The sequence below is a fragment of the Coturnix japonica genome, chromosome 1 (assembly GCF_054131305.1).
Source record: "Coturnix japonica strain WE chromosome 1, WE-NBRP24, whole genome shotgun sequence".
Taxonomy (NCBI): Eukaryota; Metazoa; Chordata; class Aves; order Galliformes; family Phasianidae; genus Coturnix; species Coturnix japonica.
Genome location: NC_140663.1, coordinates 63,495,600 through 63,514,351, shown reverse-complemented (window position 1 = coordinate 63,514,351; position 18,752 = coordinate 63,495,600). Strand labels below are relative to the sequence as shown.

General features: G+C 41.6%; 2 protein-coding genes across 45 annotated transcripts in view; one reads left to right on the top strand and one right to left on the bottom strand.

The window, feature by feature from the left end:
• PLEKHA5 (pleckstrin homology domain containing A5) overlaps window positions 1-18,752 on the top strand; it is a 165,350-nt gene that overhangs the window by 100,996 nt on the left and 45,602 nt on the right. For 43 of the 44 annotated variants that reach the window (XR_004308041.2, XR_014944588.1, XR_014944587.1 and 40 more), the window contains 2 exons: window positions 2,997-3,097; window positions 4,040-4,155. Coding sequence is in view for 39 of the 44 variants with exons in the window: in XM_085543041.1 (XP_085399167.1) it covers window positions 2,997-3,097; window positions 4,040-4,155 (217 nt within the window). In the remaining 5 variants the exon portion in view is untranslated. Of the gene's footprint in view, window positions 1-2,996; window positions 3,640-3,996; window positions 4,156-18,752 lie in introns of all 44 variants that reach the window. The other variant, XM_085543057.1, reaches the window with a different exon arrangement.
• LOC146762474 (uncharacterized) lies at window positions 14,084-16,657 on the bottom strand. The gene is given in 2 exon segments (XM_085543120.1): window positions 14,084-14,470; window positions 14,473-16,657. Coding segments are annotated over 2 exon segments (2,421 nt in total). The 5' UTR covers window positions 16,507-16,657.

The window sequence follows — 18,752 nt, the reverse complement described above, 5'->3', positions numbered from 1 at the left end:
AGAGGAGCGTAAAGCATAGCAAAATAGAGGAAAATGAACAATAAAGGCCATCTGCAGCCTTGTGGAGGGTGAGATTTTCAGCTTATGAGGATACTTTTGAATTGGTAGTAAGTAGTGTTGATGCTAATAACCCTGAAAGCAGTGACTGATGAAATTGAAATGCTTTTCCATTAAGTGCAGCATGTTTCTGCGCTAAACAAGACTAATAGGTCATGCAATATAAAAGCTCATTCTTTACAATCATTTTGGTTAACAAATTATGAATTACTGAAATATAATCATTAGGCTTTATTTCTTTACCCAAAAAGTATATGTTGGTGGATAAACAGTTGTGCAGAAAAAATTAAGCTGTAATTTCAGTCATGGAGGCATCAATTGTGCTGCAATTACACTGCATTTAACCAAGTGGTCATTAAGTACTCCGTGCTTTCTTATGGGGCTTTCTGATTTTAAACAAGTCCCCAAGCTTTCTCTTGTAAAAGCTCTAAAGAAAGAGCTGATTTGCCACTTGTGGAGAACAGATTAAATTGACTTAAAGTATTGCAAATCAAAGATTGAAAAAATCTCAACAATAGATAAAGTAAATCCAAGCAGCTCTGTAATCTGTTTCCTTTTCTACATTCTAATGTGCCACATAAGCTGAAATACAAGCAGTCTAGTTTATGAGATAAACTTAACTTTTAGCTATCACTCTTACTAGAAAGCAGTTAAAGCTTATAAACTCACTAAACACAGTGAGTCTTAAAAGTTTTCAAAATAGCTATGAATATTAAAACAAAAGAATAGACACTTTAGACCCTGTGCTTATAAGTTCTTGTATTAATGGTCTCTCCGATACTGACAAAATGGAAAGGAGGGGAGCACTCCTAGTCTCCAATCAGGATTCCTGATTGCCTGATTGTAGTTACTGGTTTGTTGGGATTTTTTACGTTCTGTTAGTAAATCTTACTGAAGTTTTACTATTGTGTTAGCAGCTAATGCTTGGATTTAATTTGTAGATGAAAAATGATTTCATTGTACTTTTCCAGTGCTTAGAGAATGTTGTTTTTCTGTTTCACTGGAGGATAAAAGACTGCTTGCTCTGGTATCAGAAGGTTATTGTTTCAACAAATAAAAGACCTTTGAACTGAACAGAAGATCTGCTATTTTTGCCCTGAATTATTCATGCACAGCATACAAGTAAAGATCGGTTTGGGGCAGTATAACATGTAGATAAAAGCTGTTCTGATGGGAAACAGATTTAAAAAATCCGGAAATGCAATGTAGGAGTATGTTTTAGCAAAGACCAAAGTCCTCCTTTGCTTAATGCTTTTATGAGACACTATTGGGTGTAACACGGTAATAAACAAGTTCAAGTGTAATCTAACAGCAGAAGAAAATATTTCCCCCCCACCCACCCACCCCAAGATTGGTCCATATAAAGTGGAAAAGCCCAACTTTGCCACACGTTCTGGCAGGGGAAAAAAAAACAGCAAAATTCCTTTGTGTGTGTCTAGTTTGGAGGGAGGAGAATGGTATTAGGCGTGAATATGAGTAGACAGTTGAGTGCCTGAAAGTAGAACTAAATCCTTGCATTTCATTTTTATCTTTTAATCAAAATGTTTTTATACTAAGTTCTTCAGTTAAAAATCTAAGACAGCATAACATTTTATATGTAACGTCTCGTGTAATGCAAGTATATCTGGGTAGAGCTTTTCCTTTATAACTCCAGTGAAAGATGCAGCTTTTCAGTGTTTAGTGAGTAGGTGAGATTTTCAAATCCATGTTTGAATCCACATTCCTTTCTAGCCGTTTACATATATTTTTCTGTACATCTTTTAATTGTAACAGCATTAATTTTATATGTTTGTACCAACTTGAAGTATCAGTTTTACATCTGAGTTTCATAGATACATAACATTTGCAGTGGACAGTGTCTTCAGTTAGGAGAAGCTTTATCAGATGATCTCCAAAGATACGGGATGTGAATTGCAGTTCTATGTCTGAAATACAATTAAGACTGACTTTGTGAATTGCATCCAATTATGCCTTTATCAAGGCATAATTGGATTTGAGAGCCAGTTGTGGTTTCCAATTAAAATGTCAATTTATTATTTACAAGTCATATTCTTTAAATTGTATATAAAACAAGGTTTAGTGAAAAAATTGTTTTTGTTTGTTTTGAAAATGATCTGACATGTATTTATTTGTACAAATAGAACATAATTGAGTGTAAAATGTTCAGGGAAATTATAACAATTTCCTGGCTTCGTATGCCCAGTATCAGTACTTCTAACCAGAAGAACGTGTCGATTTTTTTACTGAGCAGACCATAGATTTCAGGTATTGCTCCTGCCACCAAGTTAGAGGTTTAGCTTCCTTCTCCTTTTCACTTTTGAAGTCTTATGCAGGTCCTCCCTGGGCAGCCCTTTTCAGTGTCTGACCACTCTTTTGGAAAATATATTTTTCTTAATATCCAACCTGAATCCCCTCTGGCTCAACTTGAGGTCATTCCATCTAGTAATATCACTAGTTACATGGGAGTAGAGGCCAATTCCCACCTCACAACAGTGTCCTTTCAGGTAATTACAGAAAGCAATGAAGTCTCCCCTGAGCGTCCTCTTCTCCAGATTGAACAATCCCAGTTTCCTCAGACGTTCCCCATAAGACTTGTGCTCCAGACCCCTCATCAGCTTCACTGCCCTTCTCTGGACAAACTCCAGGGCCTCAGTGTCTTTCCTGTAGTGAGAAGCCCAAAACTGAACACACTACTTGAAGTGTGGCCTCGGCAAGACTGAGTACAGGGGTACAATTATCTCCTTGCTCCTGCTGGCTCCTCCCAGCTTCTGATACCTTGTTGGCTTCATGGGCACACTGCTGGCTTATGTTAAGCTGAACCAATAATCTTCTTGTTACTGTCCATGTGTTGTTAAATTGAGACTTTCAGTTAAGTGTCTGAATATGAGTCATGCATCAAAATACTTTTGTTTCTCTAATCAAAGAGTATTTATTCACAGATGAGAAGGAAGAAGGAATACTAGGTAGTATACTTCTACCTAGTTTTCAGATATCTGTGCTTTCTCCTGAGGACCATATTAACCGGAAATATGCCTTTAAAGTAAGAAAACCAACTTTTTGTTTTATTTTATGTCTGAAAGCACAATAATTTAGTGATTAGAACTCATTCTACTGAGCTGTTATAAAATTAATAAATAAGGATTTACAAACAGCTTCTGAGATTGATTTTTGCATAATATGGTAGCAGAGGATTCACGTTTTTAGTCTGATTTAAATACAGACATAGTTACCAGAGTATGAAAATGGATAAATATCACATATTACATTTATTTTTAGTTCACTGCTCTCAAATGCTGCTGGGTGAGTTAGAATTGTAAACTGCATCCATAGCTAAACTTAAACTCACTAATGAAAAGTTTTGTAGTTATTTAGATACAATGTATCTTTATATATAAATACAAAAAATGTTTTATTATCAATTAAATCACAATTATTAATCACTTTTAGGAGTGTTTCACAGCTAATCTTTAATTATTATATAAATAACTCTACTAAGTATTCTCTCTTGGCTTTTTTGTGTTTTATGAGCTCCTTTTGGTTCTTCGTTTGGCCTGCTAAGCAGCACATCTTTTATTTTATGTGGTAAGTACAGACTAAAATTTACTGTATCATTAAGATGGCAAAAAAAATCTATGCCAGTCTTATTTGCATTAATTAACTATATTCATTTATATTAATTAATAATTGATATTATTTTAATTGATTTTATTTTTTAGAAGAAATTATTGTAAGGGCCTTTTATCAGATGTGTTAATGAAGGAACAGCTATGACTGAATATTGCAGGCCATTATTTTGAAAATACAAATACAATGAAGAAGAAACATAACACTGAAATATTTCTTCTGATATTTTTTCTGATAGTATAATTTTCAGAAATGTTATTATTAAGAAATCAGAATATTTATACAGTAAGATAATTTGCCTCTTTTCTTTTACAGAATCTTCTATTTTTATTGCAATGACCATGTCATTTCCAATCAGGCAGCTCATCCAAACATGAGGACATATTATTTCTGCACAGATACGGGAAAGGAAATGGAGTTGTGGATGAAAGCCATGACAGATGCAGCACTTGTGCAGACAGAGCCTGTGAAAAGGTAATTTAGATTCATAAAACAGTGGAATTGTATACATTTTTCTCCTGTTTAATTTGACTTATTTAAATGCAGAGTACACCTTTAAAAGAGAATGTAAATCATCTGAGGTGATTCCTCTTTCTGTCAAAGAATTCCTACTAATTTAACAGTTTTGGATAAAAGTTTGCAGATTTTTATGAATACAGATGCCATGAGTGTCAGAGGCCAGAGGGGAAAAAAACTGACCAGTTCCTTCAGCCTATGGCATCAGAGAAAGTACCATTAATGGCAAGTGCTGTGCAGGCATGTTTGATTTACTGTGTCCTTTTCACTGAAGAACAATTGAATCATCAAAGAATCATAGAATGACCTGGGTTGAAAAGGACCACAATGATCATCTAGTCTCAACCCCCCTGCTATGTGCAGAGTTGCCAGCCACCATACCAGGCTGCCCAGAGCTACATCCAGCCTGGCCTTGAATGCCTCCAGGGATGGGGCATCCACAGCCTCCTTGGGCAGCCTGTTCCAGTGTGAACATTTTTCACCTTCTGAGTGAAAAATTTCCTCCCAGTATTTAACCTAAGCCTTCCCTGTCTCAGTTTAAATTCATTCCCCCTTGTCCTACCACCATTCACCCTCATAAACAGTTGTACCCCTCCTTTTTATACACTCCACTTCAAGTACTTGAAGGCCACAATGAGGTTTCCCCAGAGCCTTCTGTAATATCTTAACTGGTGGTAGTCTTTGTCTTATACCTGTTTGAAGTATGAAATTCACAGTTGTAGCTTCTGGTGAAATGAAGAAGTTGCATTGATGGATCTGCACATTCCTGCTCATCATGCTGTTATTAAAATTATATTTGTTTATTCTGGAGACTTATCTTTTCTGAGTCCATGTGTTGATAACAAAAAGTGAGTCATCACTGGAAGCCAAGTGCTCTCAGAGACTGAGTATTATCTATCTGCCCAGTAAAAATTTTTTCCTCTCTGATTGTGGTCCCTTGGGCCAGCTTCGTGACATCTGTAATGGAAACCTAATCAATAGAAAATGTAAAAGCTCTTTATTGATGGCACAGAAATTGTTGCTGATGGCTGCTCTCACTTGATTTACTTCTGCACTCCCTTAGGTCCTGCTATGCTGGAGCTAAATGAGTGACAGCAATCCTGAGAAATCTAAGTATAAAAATAAATAAAATCCCATAGAAATAGGCACCAAAGAAAGAAAAGGTTACCATTTTTGTTTGAGCACATTACATTTGTCAAAGTAGATGCAGTCTTTCTAAATTTTTCCTCAATTTGGTAAATTGTTGCTGTTAAATTGTGCCATTTCTGCGTTCTGTATTCTGATATGCTAAGCATAACATGGAAAGCAGAATGATTAGACACTTGTAATCCTAGAAGTTATAATGTTTTGTGACCTTCTCTGTCAAACGTCCTGGAACTTGTACTCAAATCTATCTGTGGGACATTCAGACAGTTAAATTAAACAAGAAACACTTCCAAATTGGCACCTGTGCAGTGTTCTAGTAACAAATTTTAATCAACAGTTTGAAACCTTAGCTGTCTAATATCTTTTAAATAATTAGATAGTAAATGAAGTATTTCATTCTTAGCATCGGACAGCATAGTGTAATAGATTAACAGAAAAATGTTCTCTACACTTAGGGAAAAACAGTACATCAGTCTGTCAGCTATCATGTCTATTTTCCACAAATTACAGAAAATAAAAGATTTCAGCTTGTATAAATGAAGTAGGGATAAACATGTTTTGTTCTGTGTCCTGTAACCCACCATTTCCTGGATGATGTGAGGGAAAGGATAAGCAGAGAGGGATAACAGCATGAATAGGCTGATGCTTTTTTTGATAACATTTTTACCTTTTAAGTTCTTGATTGAGAACTTTTCAAAAGCAATTGCACTTAAAGCAATGAGCATACCTTGACCAAATGTTTCCTTTAAATTAGTCGATAATAAATTAAATTTAAAACTTAATGTTGGCTTGCATTGTAAGCGCACTGCAGATAGCTGGTGATAGCTTATAGACAGAAAAATGATTAAACCAAATTAGACCCACTTCACTTCAAAGAAAAATCTGATCCTGAATCTATAAACATCGTAGGAAGAGTAATATTGACATTTGTCACTCTCAATCTTTCTAAACTAATGAAGGGACCTTCATTTGGTTTGTGCAGTACTCTAAGACTGAACATTTGGAAACATATTTTTATAGTAAAAAAAAAAATAAAAAAAAAAATTGGAAAAAAGTGTGATTCTGAAAGAACCTCCTTCACAAGTGTCTTCATAGTCTATCACAGAATCACAGAATGACCCGGGTTGGAAGGGACCTCAAGGATCATGTAGTTCCAACCCCCCTGCCTGGCAGGGCCACCAAACATACACCTTTACTAGATCAGGTTGCCCAGGGCCCCGTCCAACCTGGCCTTGAACACCTCCAAGGACGGGGCTCTCCTGTGATAGCCAACGTTGTACAAAGCATATTTAGCAAATTAAAGAGTACTACAGTATGCTCTACAGTATGATTTGTGATACTGGTTTTAACATAAGGAACAAATGAAATTAAAATGTTGATGTAAACATTCACTCTTTTATTCGATTTATCGCTGTAGCTGTACAGTCACGCTTGCTGCCTCAGAGCCTATCAAGACATGCAGTAAGCTTGCCCTGACAGTTGGTCCAGCTTTGTAAGATAGTTGTTCTCTCTAGGCTGTGGTTCCGTGATTGCTTTAGCATGACTGATGTGCAGCCCATGGCAGTTAAGGATATTCCAGCTTCCCTAAATGTTTGGTCATGCTCCAGTCCCCTCCTTACAGCTGCAGTGCCTATTCCAACACTGATGTCTGCCCGTTTCAAATGCATGACAGTGTACAGGCAAACAGTGGGGATTCCCAGTATAGCTGAGCTTATCTATTGCTTTTCATCCAGCTACACACTCCTGCTATCTGCCTTGCATTGCTTCAGTTGCTTATCTTAGTCCTTGGTGAATCACAGTGGCACACGCTGAAATAGTAGAAAAACACTTGACAGCAAAATCAGTAGTTTCCTGCCTGGTTATCTAGATGAATGGGCTTACAGACAGACAAAACAAGTGTTAGAAACAGGAAAAGCAAGTCTGTAATACTACCCTGTTGTTTTAACTCTGGCAAAATAAAAAAACAAAACAAGAAATTTGATCTCTTGGAAAAGTTTGTTAGTGATACACTTCAAGACCATTGAAACCCCTGAAACTTTCATGTCTGTTAACTACAATAAGGATAAAAATCTCCCTGACGTCTGTTTCTTAAGAGTCCATGTTGTAGCTATCAAACCAATTCTTAAAATGGACCATGTAGCAGGATGTGATCTTATCCAGAAGAAATACTTCCCTGTAAGAATCTGTTAAGAATTAAGTATGGAATTACCTCATCTTTTAAGTAACCTGGAGTCTGGCATGCACATAGGTTTAAGAATGAATTATTTGAGTTGAATCAGAAATTCAGGCATTGTCTTTGGCTCTCCATTCTATCTTCTCTAGAAGTTCTAGTGTGAGACTGAATGCAGTTTTCTAACAGACTAAGTTGCTTAAAATACACCAGGTCTGGGATTATTAGAAACTTAGACTGTAACCTAACTGAGCCACTTTTCTGTTCTGGTTAATGTAAATTTTCCACTAATAAATCAGAGTTTTTACAATACCGTTCTTTTAATCTAAAAACTAGGGGACTTCCTTAAACTTCTTATGGTATGATCCCAATAGTCAGTCAAGTTTAAATAACTAGAAAGCTGGAATATGTTTTGATATTTTGAGCAAGAGAGTTCCTTAGAGAGAAAAAAAGGATAAAAGAGACATTTGAAATGATGTGTGGGTTATTTTTGTCAGATTTTCCATCAAATATTCTTACTTTCCAAATATAGTGAACCATGTAATACAGAAATGAGATGCTGAGGTGAGAAAAGTAGAATGATTTCTTTTAGAACTGTTTAGCAGCTTGAAGTAGAAGAGCTCCCTTCTGATGTGTAATTGCAGGAAAGGACAAACAGTTATTGCTCCTATTTTCTTAACTATAATTACTCCTTCCTGAATGTTTTTGTTTTTATTTTACCTAGGTAGTAAATTCAAATTTTATTACCAAAATCATAACAAGAAATATTGTAATTTACAAGGAACTGCCTAAGCTTATCATTCCAAAGATGATCTCAAATAACCTGTCTGGATTAGCAAAACATTTTACTCATTCTTCATCATATCACTGCAGACCACAGTCAACTTGTGTCTGTAGTACTGCTTGCTTGTGTTTGTGGATATTAATATCCATCCACGTATCCACTAGCCAACATTCTGTCCCAAATGCTTATTTCTCTACACTCCATCATTTGAGCACGATTTCCCTGCACTCTCACTGTTAACTGTGTGTGCTGGAGCCCTTGTATCTTCCACTTGAGCACTGCAGCGTGTACTAAGAGAAGATTATTCTCTTCTTCTGTAGTTACTCTCCCTGAACAGCATAAGCTAAGCTGCTAAAAAAGCACTTGTTAGCATAACAGCATCCACAGCGGGGGCTTACTGACAGTGCTGGGTTTGAAAAACATGACTCTTTCTTTTCAAATGCCTCTAGCTGTCTTAGGGCAGTCCTCCTGTTTGTCTGATAATTGACTACGTAACCTCCTCATCTGTTTTAGAATTTTCATTTGTTTATAATATTTGCTCATGTAAGCTGAAAATAGTATTTTTCCTCATAGAACCATTCCCTACATATTATTCGTTTTGTAGTAGAAATCTATAAATCACATACAGTATGAAACGTGCATTTGATGCTCATTCTCTTTTGCCTTCTTCCTCTTCCATCCTCAAAACATACCCCACAAGCCTTGTTGAAAACCTTTGAGAGCCACATACAAACATGGAGAGAAATAAATATGGATTTCTATTTCTTACATTTGCATACAAGTTTCTGATGTTTCTTGCTTTCTTGTAACCACTGGTATTGAAAGAGATCTCTTGCTCGTGCTATGTTGTCTGATCTGATGCACAGTGTTAAAGGCAAGCCCCAAAGTCTGTTCTTATCAATTTGAATATCACACCATGAGAAGGATCATCAGAAAAAAATGTCAAATAGAAATGCTTGGCTCTGCTGCATATAACCATAGCAACAAGTGATAGGAAAAAACTATTACATGGTTTTTATTTTTATTTTTCAATTAACATCCTCAGAGGAAAGTAGTAGTATGATAATGTGAGTAGAACACTGTGCTAAGGCTTGGTTTCTCTGTCCATCTGATGAATGTCCTTAGAAATGCCACTCTGCATCACTTTACATCACGTAAAATGACAACTACCTCCTTTCTGCAAAGCACCCTGAGGGAGAATGATGTAAGATGTTATGTAAGGGGATACCTGGTGGCATTATGGTAGTATTAAGACATGCTGCATACAATATAGCCTGTGTTTAGGGCTGTTTCCAAAGGAGCGATTTACTTGCAAAGTCTTGATCTGGCTGAAAGATGAAATTTTAATGCCTTTTTTGACTTGATAATTGTGGGAAATAGCATTTTTAATTCTTGGGAAATTCCATTAGCTTGTGGTAAAACGTTAGGTCATGGAGTTTTGAGGTGAAGGGATGAGGTGATCTGCTTCTTCATGTAACCTGAAGTAGGAACCCAGTCAGAAATGTTGGGTCTTGGGATACCCTGAAGTCTTGGGGGAAAAAAGCAAACTCACCCTCACTTTTGAAGTGCATTAGGAGATGAGCACAGTAGTTCTTTGCTGATAACTGGAAATTATAAGAAATGTGATGTGGATATAGCAATTCTAACATGCGTCCTCCCTTTCTGTGTAGGAACTAGTTCTACATTAAGATTTATTTTCTCTACAATCTATCACTAGAAGATATTTTAGTATTTACTTTCTGCTATCAGAAAGCACGAGTGAAGGCTTTATGATCGTTAATGGCTTTACGATCTCTCGCCTCCAACTGAAGCAGTAGTTAGACCAATTACCAAGTGACACCAAGGTGGTAGCGTGGTAAAATGGCGATTTATTGAAGCACACACGACCTTATATAACCTTTGTCCACTTCGTCTACGCCTACTGTATTACACGTAGCAAGATTCTTCCAGAATATGGGGAAGGGCCTGTCACGTCACAGCCCGATAACATCCCCGTATTTCGCCTAATACAACATTTCCCCCTCCCCATGCTTAAAAGGCTTAACCCGTTACAATACGCAACAATATCTCTCCATCTTCCTCTTCACCTTCTTTGCCTTCTTCTGATTCTTCCTTAGCACCTTCCTCCTCTTCTTCAGCCTCTTCACCTCCTGCTTCTATAGAGTTTGCAGATTTCACACATATATACAAGGTCACACATTTATAGGTCTATAAGCTTATAGATTTATATTGTGTAAACTTCTCTTTAAATCTTAACACCTAAATCTCACCTTAAAGCCTATCTTGCATCTTATGATACTCTATTTGCGTATTAACCATTCTTTCAGCCATGCGTTGCAGGCAGCCTAGCAAGCATTGAAACACACACGGCACACAAGCCATAAATGCGAGGAATATGAGAAGCCCTATCAGCACTACCTTAAGCAATTGCTTGAACCATGGTGCAATACCACCAAACCAACTCTCCAACCAGTTACCAAAAGGATCATCTTGGATGCCAATCTTCTTGGTGTGATCTTTTAACCACTCCAACTTCTTGTGCAATGACTCACTATGATCACTCAAGTTAAAACAACACATCCCATCAAAGTCTTTACAACCATGACCCTGTGCGAGAAGCAAGAAATCAATTGCTGCTCTGTTTTGAAGCATAGCATGTCTAATACTGTCAGTGTCTTCAAGTAGCTCACTCAGCAGTGTGGAAGTCATGTTAGCCTGTTTCACGGACCTTGTTTCACAAGGATTACAGTGTCATTCCCTAAATCTCTACGTGTGATGTTAATAGCTGTTAGTGCACAGAATTCTCTGCATGGATCTTGTATGGGATTATATGATCTTACGTATCCCTGAAACTCAGAGGAGTTCCCCCATATAGGAATCCCAATTAAACATGTTTGAAATGGCGAGGTGGTTGATTGCAGGCTAAGACAGAAATCCATCCTGCCTGTTTGTTTCGCCCAAGTAACCCACAGATTCCCAGGTTGTTGGATCAAGTGAACACCCCCCACCGGCGACCAACATAAAGACCAAAGACATAGCAGCATCAAAATGGTGTCTCTCGTTGGCAGCAGGGGTTGTTTCTCTGGGTCCTTTGGGTTCTTGAGTCTCAAGAATTTCTTCGGTATCCAGATGAAAGATCTTCTTCTGCGCTCCACCAGTTCAGGATTCCTTGGGCGGCCGATCAAGAGGTCCTGGAAGAGGATACTCAGCTCTTGTTATTTCCCTGACATTTTCTTTTTCACCACCAACCTCTGGCTTAATTTTTCTCGATGGCACCCAACGTATGTCTCCTGTGCCTTTGCATTTTACTGCTGCGTACCCCCTTCCCCAGACTAGTATGGACCATCCCGACTCCCAGGACCCATTATCCACCTTGATCTTTACTGGCGGGCCTTCTTCAATGATTCTTGGCCGCCAATGTTTCTGGGTGGGGGTCCTGGAATTTTCTCCTCGCTCAAAGTGATTTAGTGCATACAGTGCGCGGACCAAGATTTCCCCTTGTTGTGATACTGGGATCTTTCCCGAATAGCCTTCCCCCTCCCCAAGGACACGAATCTTTTCTTTGAGGAGGCGGTTAGCCCTTTCGACGATAGCTTGGCCCTGCGAATTTCCCGGAATGCCTGTGGTGTGTGTGATATTCCAGCGAGCTAACCAATCTTTGGACGAACGCGAAATAAAGCAAGAACCATTGTCTGTTTTTATGTGGCGCGGCATTCCCAAAACTGCTATAGCCGTGGCCCAATGGTGTTGTGCTGCTGTAGAACTGACACGACCATGTTGTGTGGCTACAATGACGGTAGAGGACGTGTCAATAGTCACAGCCAGCCACTGTCGTGGGGCCATCCGTGGTTCCATTGTGAAGTCTGTTTGCCAGACGTTTAATGGAGCGAGACCACGAGGATTAACCCCCGCTCCTAAAGCTGGCGCAGAATTACAGTGAGGGCAGGTTTGCACTACCTCCCTAGCGACTGTAATCGGGATAGAACAGGCTCGAGCCAGTGCCTTGGCCCCTATGTGAAGTGCTGAATGAAGATCACGAGCTTCCTGCAAAGTGCACACCTGGTTCCCTGCTATCCGATCAGCCATGTCGTTTCCTGCTGTAAAGAAACCTGGCACCTCGGAGTGGCTACGAACATGAAGGATGGCAACGGGTGCAACCCTGATAGCTAAAGCATCCTCTAACAGGGCTGCAGCTGCTGTACTCGGTTGCCCTTCCTTTCCCATCCGTAGCAGCATTTTTGCCACGAACACAGAATCCGTGACAGCATTGCAAGGCTTCGTGGGCCAAAGATGTAGTGCCACTGCCATAGCCCTAGCCTCGAGCATCTGAACACTTGTTGTCTTGTCTGTTATCATCTTGTAACTCCAGCCACCCTCAACTGTTTGCCACACAGCCACCCCCTGGCCCGTTGATGACGAAGCATCAGTGAAGACTGTAGGACCGTTCACAGGGGTGTCCAGGACCCTGTGTCGCAATGATATCTGGAGGGGTTTTGCCAGTTCAAAAATTGGCAGTGAGTCTGAATAGCAAAACTTTCCGCTGAAGTCATAAACAGCCAATGACACCTCATCTGGCAGAGGTTGCACATTTCGAAAAGCTCCTGGTAAATAGATGACTTCCAAGTCCTTCCCGAAAGCTCTGATCGCAGTGAGGCGAGCCTTTCGCAGCAAATATGACAGCTGTTCTAGCCATGTGGTAAATGCTCTCACCGGCTGAGCAGAAAATAACCATGACAGTGGGCGTGGCCGAGAGTTCAAAGCATGCCCAATCACTGCAGCTGAACCATGCTGGCACCTAGTGACCGCAGCCTCCAACGGGCGATCAGGTTCCCACCTGGCAAGGGCATTGGTGGAGCAGGCTGACAGTATCTCCTGCCAGGCTGACTCCATCTCTGGATTCCAATGCCTCTCCTCTTGTGGGACTGATCCCTTCAGTTGATCATAGAAAGGTTTCATGAGGCGCGGAGGGATGCCAATGGCATTCCTCACCCATTGCAGTGCCCCCACCAACTTCTGCACATCCCATAAGTTTGTAATTTGAGGCTTAATCTCCAGCCCCTCCGGGATTACTGTGGAAGATCCAAATTTATAGCCCAGGAATTCAATCCCTGGTTCTCTCTGGATCTTTTCCTGAGAGATCACAAACCCTGCAGAGATGAGGGTGCGGACGATCTGCCCCTCCAACGTTTTCAACTGAGCATCATCAGGTGCAACAAGCAGCAAATCATCCATGTAATGGGCGATTTGGCATCCTGGCAGTGCCTTTCTCACTGGTTCTATGACTCTGCTCACCACAAGTTGACAGATCGTAGGTGAACAGACCATACCTTGCGGAAGAACCTTCCACTGGTACCTCTGAGCTGGCTCTCGATTATTTACAACCGGAACTGTGAATGCAAAGGCTTCCCTATCCTGTTTAGCCAATGGGATAGAGAAGAAACAATCCTTTAGATCAATGACCATCAGAGGCCATCCCTGTGGGACTGCTGACAACAAAGGTCCCCCTTGCTGGACAGGACCAAAGGGGATGATCTGTGAATTGACTGCTCGGAGATCGTGGAGCAGCCGAAACGATCCAGAGGCCTTCTGAATGACAAAGATGGGCGTGTTCCAATTGCTAAGCGATGACTCTATATGGCCTAGTGCAAGTTCTCTGGAAACAAGCTGTATGAGCGCTGCCAATTTTTTAGCAGGAATGGGCCACTGATCCACCCAAACGGGAGATGTATCCCGTTTCCAACGCAGCGGAATCGCATGCTGCAGCGCCAAGTGGTGGACAGTGGCCCTTAGGATAAATTTGTCAGCCGTAACCCAATGAGAAGAAGAAGATCTCTGCCTAGCAGAGATCCCCTGATCGGAGCTATATTGGGGGTGATGAAAACAGTTTTTTCTATTGAGCCATCTCGATTGATGATCGAAATTCCCACTTCCGCATCCGACACAGAGGTGGTCATTTCACCCCCCACCCCTATCAGGACCTTTGATGTTGCAACCTTTGGCCACTGGAATGGCCAATCGCGCTCTGCAATAACAGTAACATCTGCACCAGAGTCCAACAAAGCTGTAAGGTACACCGTCCTAGGACCTAGTGTAGGCACTCCAGGGTCCAACGTCATCATGACCCTCACCAATGGCCTATCACCTAGATCCATGGTCAGCGCCACCGTGTGGTCAACACGCTTGGCCCATTTTAATGAAGCGGGAAGGGGCCCTGGGCCGCTGGCACCCTCCCGTTCCAGTTTCCCTGCGGCAAAACCTCAAATTTTCGACAGTGACGCGCAACATGTCCAACCCCATTGCACAACTGACAACGTTTTCCTTGCGGCTTGCTCTGCCCAGCTTTCTTGGGGCATTGTGCTTTAAAATGACCATGCTGCCCACACTTGAAACACGGACCTTTTCCCTTCTCATCCCCGGTGCGAGCTGCCATCATCACTGCAGATTTAATCGCAGAGCTGACTTCGGCAGCCATTCCCTGCACGGCAGTTGCCAAGCCATCATTATTGGAGGGAGTATTTTTCTGATGATCTAGCACATATTTGATAATCTCCCCTGGGGTGTTCAAAGTTCCAGGAGCTGCCCTAATTATCTGCTGAACGTCCGGGAGCGACTTTTGCTTGAGACAGTCTATCACAACCAAAGGCTGGACTCCCTTCGGGAGGTCAGACCCTTCAATGGCACGAATCAAGCGATTTGCAAAATCAGAAAATGACTCAGAAGGCTCCTGTTTGATGTCGGACCACGGGAGCACAGGCTCCGCAACTTTAGCCACTGTCAGCAGAGCCTGAAAGGCTGCCTTTGTAAGCGCAGCTAACTCCCCCTCTCTCAGCCCTCTTGCTTGACCCTCCGGGGACCCCACCATACCATCTGCTAGTCCCTGAAGGCGCAAGAGAGTAGTTCTTTCAACCCTAGCTCCACGGCCCTGACCTGTATGCGCATTAGCCGGATGATTGTTATTACGAGCTGCCTCAGCGACAACAGCCTGAAGCAATCTATTCCATTCATCATACCACAGCGTGTACTGCACGGGCTCAAGAATCACCCTCATGAGACTGACCACATCGTACGGCAGGAGACTCGAGGCCATGAGAGCCTCAATTGCTGACATAGTTACCGGAGAACGCAAGCCCTTGTTCTTAACTAACTCTGCAAGGCGAGTAATCGCCTTGGAATCCAGAGGGGTCCAAGCCGGACCATCCTGTTTCACTATTATCGGGAGGGCAAAAGCTGTTGTTTCCGGGTCGGCTGTCTGGAGGTCCTCCCTTGTCTGGGCCCAATCAGTGAAAGTGGGTGGGCTCCACGGTACGGGTGCCGTGGGGCCACATCCCCCTTGGGCGGCCCCCTGGGCGGCCCACGCAGGACCACATCCCCCTTGGGTGGCACCTTGGGCGGCTTGACCAGCCCCTTGGGCGGGCCACATGAAATCATCACACCCACATTCACCTTCACTATCACATGGGTTGGCACAATCCCCCCCTTTCTGGGCATACGCACAGCAACAGGCGGGACCCGACAGCAAAGAAGTACCACCCATCCTTACACTTTTCCCCGGTGACACCACACCTCCCCCTTTCAGCTCTGGTGGGACCACACCTCCTCCTTTCAGCTCTGGTGGCACCACCATGCCTCCCCCCTTTCTCTCTCCCTTGTCCTTGTTCTTATCAGGTACAGTAGCAACATCGCATTCCTCGAGGGGCTTCCCTCCCCCTTCATCCCTGTAGGCGTCCAATGAAGGATACGAGGAGTTAGGATAGGGGGGCAGAGGCGGGGTGTCCTCCTGTTCAGGGCTGCCTTCTGGAATGTCCGTCTTAGGCGAAGGAACAGGTGTGTTCGGGGGAGCCGGCGCCATCTTGCCTTGCACTGAATCTGTAAGAGAGTCAAGACTCCCCCCCCGGCCTCCCCCCGTCTCCAAGCCCAGAATGTCTCTAGCACGTTGGTTTGCTAGCTTCTCCTCCCGTGCTGCTTTCAGCGCCTCCAAGATAAGTCCCCATACTTTGAATTCTGATACTTTTCGAGTGGCCAGCGACCTTTGAGATAGTGCGGCCGTAATTCCATCCCATCTGCCAGGATTGTATAAATCAGACGGGTTTGTTAAAAGCCCTTCCTTTTCCAGCAGCGAAAGAACTGCTGTTACCTCCTTTTTGGAAGGAGCCTGTTTCCCACAGTGAAGTTTGCAAGCGTGAAGAATTACCTTGATAACGGCTTCCATGTCGCCCCGGCCGAACGTAGTTCTCCTGGCCGCTCCCTGGCGCTTCCCCGAAGGTTCCTGGGGGTCCCCGAGATTCCGAGATTCCGGGATTCCGAGCTCGCTCTCCCACCTGTCGAAGAGTGATGGCCACTCCTCTTCGACCCTGGGCTTCCACTACTCCGCGACGAGAGGATTCGCTACCGCAGTGGGATCCTGCTGCCGTTTAGCAGACAACTACCTTGCTCCAAAAGTCCCTAATCACGCCTAATCGTGACGAATCACGTCGGCGGTCACCATTTGAAGGCTTTATGATCGTTAATGGCTTTACGATCTCTCGCCTCCAACTGAAGCAGTAGTTAGACCAATTACCAAGTGACACCAAGGTGGTAGCGTGGTAAAATGGCGATTTATTGAAGCACACACGACCTTATATAACCTTTGTCCACTTCGTCTACGCCTACTGTATTACACGTAGCAAGATTCTTCCAGAATATGGGGAAGGGCCTGTCACGTCACAGCCCGATAACATCCCCGTATTTCGCCTAATACAACACACGAGATGCATCTAACATTTGTATTTAATAGTAATGTACGAGAAAAAAGCTGTTTTAAAGTAATGATGTAAGTAACTGGAGATATACATTTTAGATTTATTGATACAAATATTTTCATTTGCAATAAATATGATGTTTCTGTGCTTCAGTGTCAGCAGCTCAGGTGTAATTGTGGGAAGAAAGAAAAAGGACCACTTAGAGCTCCTTATGTACATTTTTTTACTTTAATAGTGAATGACATTGGGATCATCACCTCTGTGTGAGAAAAAGGCGGGGGAAATATCATGCTTCTTACTCATGAAATATCACAGTAATGAAATACACACAAAATACATGTGTATTTCTTATAAGCTCGAATACAAGGTACAGCACACATTGATGTTGTGCTGTTGTTTGAAGTGGCATACTTATAAAATATAACTTCTTGATCCCCTTCACATTACTGAGTATTCGTAGCAAAGACTTAATGTGGCTCTGGGCAGCCTGGTCTGGTGGCTGGCGACCCTGCACACAGCAGGGAGATTGAAAGTAGATGATCTTTAAGGGCCTTTCCAACCCAAGCCATTCTTTGATAATTATATCATAGACTGATAATGAAAAGTACACGTAAAGATAAGCACCCAACTTTATTAATTGTGGGTAATGTTTTATAAGGACATTACATTCTTCCATCCTTTATGTATTTAGTGGAGTTGAAGCCAGCTGATAGTTGGCTTCTTGGGAATTCATGGCTTAAACAACGTGCCAGTGAAGTGTAGACTTGTTATACATTTTGGCCTGATGTTCAAGACTGGGTAAGCAAAAATGTTTACTGTTATGAGTGTAGTTACTTAGAAGCAGATCACTTTTCAGACTAGTGGTCTTGTGCTCTTGGACGTTTATATATGTGATGGTCTTTCTACACACAGGTCAGGCACTTGAACGGGACACAACTGAAAAGATAAATAATGGTCTCCTCCCCAAAAGGATGCAAAAAAACTGGAAAGAAGAGCTTGCCATCATTTTAAAATGAAATGTTATTCTTTGTTTGGTTTTATAGAGAGATATAATCTTAAAACAAATGCTTCCTCCCATTCCCAAAAATGCTAACCAAAACATTTCAGCTTTTTTTGTCCTTTTTTTTTGGTTTTTTTTCTTTCTAGAAAGTTATGCTAAAAACTATCACTGTCTGAGCTGGATGTTCAGATAATGTCCCAGTGGTGAAAAAGATACGGCTTCTTGATATTCTGAAATTTTGAAAGGAAAATGGCTAATTGAACCATATACATTCTTTACATGCATAAGTACTGTAAAGCAGTGAAAATGTCATTATCTCTGTGGTACAGTTTCCTTAGTCAGCAGCTATCTTCCCTCCTAAACTTAGGGAAGCCACAGTTATTTCCCATAAAACATATGATGTCTGAAGAGATATCATACCAGAGAAACCTAATTCATGCCAGGGACTATGAATATTTGTTTTCTTAAAAGGATCTCACTATATGTTAAATCCAGCATATGGTGAATTACAAGCTATTTAGCAGTGTAGTCTGATACCATTTTTAAAGATAGCTTCTAAATAGTGTGAATTTTTGGGCTGTTGATTTCTAGAAGCCTTGGCTTTTGGAGAACTACTTATTACTTTCACTGTTTAAATGTCCAGCCCTCTGGGAACCAAACATCTGCTTTTTCAGCATCTGGCTTTTTTTGCTCTTGCTTAGTGCACGTTTTATCAGG